Consider the following 8,377-nt stretch of genomic DNA (forward strand, 5'->3'; position numbering starts at 1 on the left):
TGGCTTTATGATGAATGCCTGGTTAGTAAGTTCTTCAGATAAGTTACCTTAGAAGTTCTGATTCACTTTCTCCAATAGCAAGATAAAAAGGAAAGTTTAGCCAGGTGGTGTGCTTCCCCCGCCCCCTTTCAGGTACAGCCTGCAAATTCTCTTGCTGTGTTAAAATTGGCAGTTCTGGGTAGGGGGCACATGCAAACCCTACTTCTGGTTTCAGATTGCTGCATGGAGTTAAAAGAGTTTAGGAATTAAAATGGGGGGGAATGTTTGGGTGAAATACGATTTTGCAAAATGCAAAACCCTGCAAAAACTACTGCACACCACTGAATTTTAATCAGTATTCAACAGTTTCAAAATGTTTCCATTCCCCAAAATTCATGGGACTTTAGTGCAGTTGTAGAAGTGACATAGAGCTGTGCTGCACTCCCCATTGGAGAAAAGGGTATCCATCCATGCATCGTTCTGTCGGTAGAATGTGTTATTTGTCTCTCTGGCTAGCATAAGTAACTAATCTGGTTTCATTTGAATATAGTGGTTTGTGAATGCTGTGGCTTTTACCAGCCTTTTCCCTGCCTTTGTGCCAACTTTGTTCTGTATGTAGAGCAATAGACCTCTGCAGAAAGGAATTAACTGGAAGGGTGCTTTGTCCCATGCCAATGTTGTTCCAATGTGTGCTTATGAAGGAGATTATTTGGGCTGAGAAATGTGCTCGCAGCTACTAAGTACTTGTGACTCTTTCTCTTGAGTGAATGAACAAAAAAGAAAAATCTGGAGGAGGGAACTGGTACTTTTATTGCTTTATTAATTTGTCTGTGGAATCTAGTGACTCCTTTGCCTGATGTTAGAGTGCAGCTGGGCATGGTGAGTCAACGTTCACATTACCATAGTGCACCTGGAACACGAGAGGTTTTTTATGAAGAGCAGAACAATGTGGGATGTGTAGCTGAAGCCATTGGTCTCTGTCTTACCACATGCGTTTCTAAAGACTCGAAGCAAAAGACTACCAGAGTCTGGGAACAGAAGCTAGAACTGCCCAGTTCTTCCCTGTCCTTGATGGCATTTGGATCTGAAACTTCCAGATGTAAATGGAAACTTCTTGTGTATCAGTGTGAAAGGTGTGGTCTTGCATTTAGTGTGCTTGTTGGTCTTTCAATGTTTGCATATCCTGATTTGAGATAGCTTTAATGTTATCTAATGATTTGCATATATGCTACCTCCAGATAACTATTCGGTGTATTTGACTTCCCTGTTACCCATGTCATCCTTTGTTTTTTCTTGCAGTCGGGTACGTGTCACCGAACAGTATTCCCTTTTGAATTATTCGGGAGCAGCATTTCAGAGTCTGCTTTAGGATGACAAAACTTGTGGGTTCAGTTTCTGCTTCAGCCATCAGCTTGCTTTTGTGCCTGTTTATCTTTCAATTAGTAAATTACTGCTGTTTCGTAAGTAGCTGGGTACAGTTTGTTAAGGTGATAGAAATTCAAGTCTTCCCTATCCTAAATGGATGCTTAAGATTCTTTATCACTTTTATATGATCTGGGATTGGTTTGTAATATTAATATTTTGTCCTCTTTGTAATCAGGCATGATGCATTAGTTGCTCTTCCCAGACATGTCTGTATCATTGGTATTTTATGTAAGAATGTATCTGTAAAACATATTATGATTAAAGTTACAAGCTGCTCTGTACCGATTTGCAGCGAGCAAAGTGCAAATGGAAACTATAGAAAGTCTATTAGTGCCTTGAGAGATTGCATAGGGAAGTATAACATGCAGTTTACTTACTAACCTGGGCTGTAAGTCTTACCTAAGCTAAAATAAAATGCTGAAAATCCTTTCTAGAATGTCTCTCTCACCTTTGTTTTCAGTACTGTCTGATTCTTGGGTGAATGCTTATTGCCGTATCAATTTACTGCAGTTACTGTCTTATCTGAAGCTTGAGTAAGTTTGGTACTCAAAAACTCTTTAAAATCATCGTTGGTTTGGTTTTTTGTTTGGGGTTTTTTTGTGGTTTGTGTGGGGTTTTTTGGCTTTTTTTTGTTGTTTGTTTGATTTTTTTAAGTAAGAGGAAGCTGGTTATCAGTTAGTTCTAGACCCAGTCTTGCAATGAGCTTTAGGGGCAGGGGTTTTTTTGCAAGCAGTTTGTTAGGATTGGGCCTTACTTTCTTCAGAAGATGTAGCATCTCACTTCTGAAACAGCGTACATAAAATTAGGTGTTTAAAAGGCATTGCACTTACTTTCAAAAGGAAGTGTTGAAATAATGGAAAATACATTTGGAAGGGATGTGAAGAGATTCTGTAATCCACTTAATGCTGTATAATTTCTGACATGCGTAACTGTTTAAAACTTTCAGGAGGGAAGGCTCCACAACTCTCTTGCCAATTTATCTAGTGCTTAAACAGTCTTAATAGACTTAATAGTCTAAACAGACGTAGGGAAAAACTTGTTATTTTAAAGTTTTTCTTACTGTTTTCCTTAAAGTTTACTCTCAGAGGAGTTTGTTTATTTCTTCTTCATTGCTGTATGTCTGTCTTCATTATTCTCTCTGCTCTTTTGAAACTAAGGAAACTCAATTTCTTTGGCTTTTTCTCAGAAGTCCTCTTTTCTAGCCTTTATGATTGTTCTTGGTGTTTTTTTTTTTAAATCTGTTCAGCTGTTTGTTTCTTAGATACTGTACTCCCATGGGGGCTTTCCCAGAACAGCAGAAATTTTTCAGCTGTCGTACAGATACTGATTTTGCTTATGCATCTCTGCATGGTGTTTGCTATTTTCATGGCACTGTTAGCTTGTATTCAGCTTCTGGTCTGGTAGATCTGCTGGGTCCTTCTCTGCAGTCAAGCTGCTGAAGCAATCGGTTCTTCTGAATGAAGAATGTGGTATTTTTTTGGGGGTGATATGTGGTAAGAGGTGCATTTTAAACAGTACAAAAAGTCAGATTTTAGGAGACCAAAGGAAAAAGGGAGTTCGTTAGGCAGTTCTTTCATAGCTCACTAATAGTAGTACTCGATGTGTTAATTTCAAAGTCCGGGATGCTTTGACCTCAGGGTGGCTGTTACAGAAAGGTCTTGAAATGGTGATGACAAGATCCTTCTTCAGAATATGCAGTGGAAAAGTTCCAGGTCTGAGCACAAAACAGCTACGTTCTTTCCTGGGGTGAATCTTGTTGATGCAACTGCTTGTTAAACTGGTGCTTTTAAGCATTTACAATATACTGAAAACAGCAAACAAATTCTGGACTTCGTCTGCGCACATAACAATGTAATGAGGTAGTCTGGGAGAAGGTGGTTGTAAATGCATAGTTTCACAAGTTATCTCTAATTTGGAATAATAAATTCTCTGATAATCATTCTAGCTTAAAAGTAAAAGGCCACTCTGTGGGAAACTATAATGCACTAGGTCATGGCACAACCATTGTAGGCTGGTTTTCCACTGACTGTTGTTCTTCTACTCTCTGCTCTGACTATGTATTGATTCCACTGTGAAAGAAATTGTGATTTTCCATTTTGTCAGAAACTAAATTCCCCAAAGGCAATATAAGAATTAGCTCAGTTTTATGCTGAGACATTTTTTTTTTCCCCTCCTCTTGTATTCTGGGCCAGAAAGCCAGCAAGATCTTAATGGACAATGTTACTCTCTTTGTTTCTTTACTCTTCTTTTCCTTGTCCTTCTGTATAGTGACTCTGCATATTGGGCAGCCAAGTTATAGGATATTTCCTGGGCTAAAAATCCACAGTGTAGCTTGTGAGGAAAGGATTGTCCACTGGTTGGCCTCGAGAGTTTAACCAGGTCTGAACTTTGATCTTTAATGTTCAGCTTTGCATCAGCTTATGTCTGCACTTAACCACATTCCTCTTTGGTTTATTTTTGGGAGGAGGTGTCATTTTTATATAAGGTAGAAAAGGAATTTGGGCTGTGAACCTTGCAAATAGTTTTCTGAAGCATGTGACTACCAAGTTAGTTAAGTTGTGTATGTTTAGGTCCTGTTATTACCATGCAATGCAGTAGTGTCCCAAGATGTGATATGAACAGTGGGGAGAATGATTGAGCTTAGGATACCTGGTGTCTCACAGCACAAGACACTGCATATATCCATCAAGCTGCTGTTTTCAAAGCAACAAGCTTTGAGAGTAATGCTATATGGTTGTGGGTGTCTTTATTTCTTAGCATACTTTTCTTTCCTTTTTCCTCCCCTCATCAGTGCAATTTCTGTTACTCCTTTTATTCATGCTAGCGCTATGGTTACTTATAGCTCCTGTATTACTACAAAAATACAGAATTAATATTCCAAATACATGCTGCCCTTCCTAGGTAGTACTGAGTGAAAAGACTTGCCTGTATACAGAGGGATCGAATGTGCAACAACAGAGAATGGAGTGTGGTTCTTAGAGAGCTGTCTGATGGTCCTTAGGAAGAAGAGAAAGAAGGAGATGTTTAATCAGCATTGATACTGTGAGAGATTGTTCAACAAAGAAATCGGTGGGCAGGGTGGGTAGGCAGGGAGAAAGAGAAGAAGTCTGCGTTGAAATCACAGTCATTTCATTCTACTTTGGGAAAAGGTGATGGTTAGCATTGTTATACTCTGTAATGAAATAACAATTGGTGGAGGAAAGTTGTGTTAACAAACTCATTGAAAATTTGGTAAGCAGCAAATATGGCGACCTTAGACATATTTGAGAGTTGTAAAAGCTTTGAGTTGAGTTGGATGTACTTAATTGTTTGGGGTTTCTTTTTCCTTCGATGTGAGTATTTTATTTCAAATCTCAGCAGAGATAAATAGTCTTTTTTAAATATTTGAGCTTTACCACAAACAAGGCTCATATTAGTTAGCAACTGCCATGTGGCCTATCATACAGTTTGATTATTATTTTTTTTTCAGGAGAATGAGAGAAATCTGAAATACTGTTCTTGCAGAATTGGAAGAAACTGCCAGACAGCTTAGTATACTAATAAAGATGCCCCATGTCTCTGTTTTAGCATTTTTAATTTGTAAAAGAAGAACTAGTAGTGGGAAAAAGTATAAAAACTACCTTGAAAATGAAGAGGGAAGGAAGCAACAACAACAATTAAATGAAGATTAGCATTTAATACTATCAGAAGCAAATAACAGTCAATAAATTTTATGCTGGTAAAGGTGCATTTTAATCCAGTTGTCTTCTTGCTTTCTGCCTGAATAGAGCCTGCTGGTTGTCACTTGCCCTCAATAAATAATGTCTTTCGTTATAATTTTCTCTGTTGTGTTATAGATACAATGTCTGCTCCGAGTGGCGTCCCTGTCCCATCTGCACCACCTTCTTACGAGGAAACAACAGGAATCAATGTGAGCTATCCTCACCCCTATCCTGTCCCAGAATCTGCCCAGAAACCAGATGGGAAGGGAATGAACCCTCCTCCGTACGTGGGACAACCTGCACCAGCAAATAACCCCGGTAAGCCTCAAAAACTCTACTGTACCTCATGTTAAGGAGGTGTTGTCAAGTGGCTGTGTAATAGGTGGTATGCAGAAGATGAAAGATCATGGTTCACAGGTGTTCCCCACCTTCCAGAAAATATTTTTGAAGGGAATAAGGTGAATCAATTCTTGTGAATCTTTCAGTGTACCCTAGTATCAACAACATCATCTGACTTTCTGCAGTTTTTACTGCAGCCCTATTCTTAAGACAGTGTGTTTCTGCGTTAGGAAATGCAATGGTAATTTCTGTTTGTCATTGTGCATTTCATTGCTCTAAGCCTCAAATATTTCATAGTAATAGCTAGTTCTAGCTCAGAGGAAGTTGATTAACTATCCTTTTTTCCTTATTTACCCATTGAGTAAACATCGTATTTCTCTGCTCAGTTACAGTTCAGACAGTGTATGTGCAGCAACCAGTAGTGTTTTATGACCGCCCAGTTCAGATGTGCTGCCCTTCCTGTAACCAGATGATAGTGACACGTCTCTCATACGAGTCAGGAGCTTTGACTTGGCTGTCGTGTGGTGGCCTCTGCCTGCTGGGGTAGGTTGATTTCAATTTGCACTTTATTTTTCTCTTCTTACATGACCTTTTATAGATCTAAGGAGTAACAAAGCTCTGAGCTTTGTTGCTTTCTCATTCTGTCTGGGACCTGATCCTTTGTGGTTTGAATAGCCTACATCTGCATTTAAGTCCTATAGGACCTAAAAGCAGCTCTAGAATGCCAGAGTGATGGACTCCATAGCCATGTGTGTTCTTCCTAAAGCTTCATGGCACCAATTTTACTGATGGCTTTTAAGGAAATATATTTTACATTCTTGTGTATGTAATGGTAAAACAGATGGGTTTGTTTTTTTTTTTCTCTGCAGGTGTATAGCTGGCTGCTGCTTACTTCCCTTCTGCATTGATGCCCTAAAGGATGTGGATCACATCTGTCCGAACTGCAGTGCTCTTGTTGGTTCTTACAAACGTTTATAGGCAGTGGTTAAACATTGATAATTGATTGATGAAGTTGGTTAGCACCTCTACAAGCCCTTTCTGAAGCTTCATGGAGACTTCTGGTTGTTTCTGTGCATGTTGCCACTGGAAACAAATCAAAAGTAATGTTTATTTCTAGATTGTTTGAATAAGAATTTGCTTGAGGAGATTCTGACTTGAGTCTATAAAAATTATATGTAATCTTTACGGGCCAGTCAGTCCAGCACCAGTTGATAGCAACTAAATATTTTCCCTTTCTGCTTTATGCAAAACAGGTTGGTGATGTTCTTCAGTTAATCTTCTCAGTCATGTTGCAGGCTGGTGTGCTTGCTTACGGTCTCGGCACAGACCAAGCGGAGAACATCTATGGAGACCTATATAGTCTCATGCTTGGTGTTGATGCTTTTGCAACAGCACTGTTTACAAACTGGCAGGAAGTTGCTTCTCTGACACCAGTGCCCCTCTTTGACAAAAGAAGTGGTTTGTTGGCATCTGTTCATGAGCACTAAAATTCACTTTAAAACTTTCTTAGTTGAAAGAGAACCAAACCTAATGGCTTCTTCCTTCTTGGAGGCTGCTTTGCCAAATGGACAACTCAGGTTATTGTGTGCATCAATGGTGATTCAATCTAATACCTGAATTTCCTTGCCAGTTTCAAGTCTAGTCATATCTGTATTCTGCAGTAAAGATGTTCATACAGGAATTTTTAATAGATATTTGTTCAGTGTTTTTTTTGTTTGGTTGGGTTTTTTACTGCTGATTTGTAAGTCTGTGAAGTGCTCACTTCTCTCCACCTCAGTGGAAATACCCAGAGCGCCTTGATTATAGTGTTGGAAAACTTCCTTGTAAATTTTAAACAAACCTCAGCCTTATCTTAAGAATTGAATTCCACCTGCAAAACACAGATACAGGACCTGAGCTTTTTAATTGTTGATCTGTGTGTTAATTACTCTGTCTTCATTAAGAAGGTAATATGTTTGTTAAGGGGTTTCTCTGATGATTATTTAGACTTGTACTCTGTTTGTTTTTTCTGAGTGAAAGAGAAGTTCTGTTTTCAGAAACCTAAGCTGAATATGCTTATTTAAGATGATTGCAAAAAATTAGGGAATGAGGCTCTGAAGGTTGAAGTATTTTACAATGTCATAAGCAGCAGACTTGGTCCAAATAACATCTTGATGCATTTGAATGATACCTGTCTAGAAAAGGCAGACAGGTATTTAAACAAGGCTATGATGCTGTCACTGTATTAATTTCTGTAAAAGTAAAAAGCTAAAATAAATACTGATTAAAAAATACTGCATTTACTGTTCTTGCCCAGTGTGCCTTCTATAAATATTTGGTATAAGTTAACTTTCCAGATGTCTTTCAACACTTCTCATTTGAAATCCAGGAGTTTCATGGATTACAAATACAAGGTCTAGGCCTTGTGTTAATTAGTTCTTGTAAACTGCTGCTGCTTGTGGCTCAGTCTGCAAGTGGTTTAAGAGCTTCTTTGTGCTTTTGGAAAAAGGTTTCAGATCATATGTTTCCCCGTACCATAAGAATCAGTAGCTACTAAGTGGAAAGAGAATGGTGGAGATAAAAAGCTAGTAGTTTTGTAGCTTTCCGCTTTGATGTGGTACTAGCTTGTGTTTTTTGTCTGCTGCCGCACCATCATAATGCTTTCTGTATTCTGTAAGGGCCTAGGTGACATTCCATTGAATTTGCTGTTCTGATGACACAGGCAGTGATTCTAACTTAATGCAAGTGATATGCGTTACTGTAAAGTAGTATCACCACCCACTCCACCCCACCACAATTTAATGAAAGATTTACTACTTGTCAGTTTATCGTTGGAGCAATACAGGAAGAAGCAATGAAGCATGCAGTGTTTCGAAACTTGATGTTTGCTTGCAAGGTGGGGAAGATTTCTAGTTCTTTCAGTACCCATGTCAGTCTGGTCTGGATAATCCTGC

At 38.8% G+C, this 8,377-nt stretch overlaps 1 protein-coding gene across 1 annotated transcript; it reads left to right on the plus strand.

Annotated features, from left to right (window-relative positions):
- Nucleotides 1-2,678: 2,678 nt before the first annotated feature.
- On the plus strand, nucleotides 2,679-6,422 carry LOC104156191 (lipopolysaccharide-induced tumor necrosis factor-alpha factor homolog). Its single transcript, XM_009695515.1, has 4 exons — nucleotides 2,679-2,718; nucleotides 5,241-5,423; nucleotides 5,831-5,987; nucleotides 6,314-6,422. Exons 1-4 carry the CDS (start codon nucleotides 2,679-2,681, stop codon nucleotides 6,420-6,422), a joined length of 489 nt encoding a protein of 162 aa, XP_009693817.1.
- The last annotated feature ends 1,955 nt before the right edge of the window (nucleotides 6,423-8,377 follow it).

This window comes from Cariama cristata, unplaced genomic scaffold, assembly GCF_000690535.1.
Source record: "Cariama cristata isolate BGI_N322 unplaced genomic scaffold, ASM69053v1 scaffold5862, whole genome shotgun sequence".
Taxonomy (NCBI): Eukaryota; Metazoa; Chordata; class Aves; order Cariamiformes; family Cariamidae; genus Cariama; species Cariama cristata.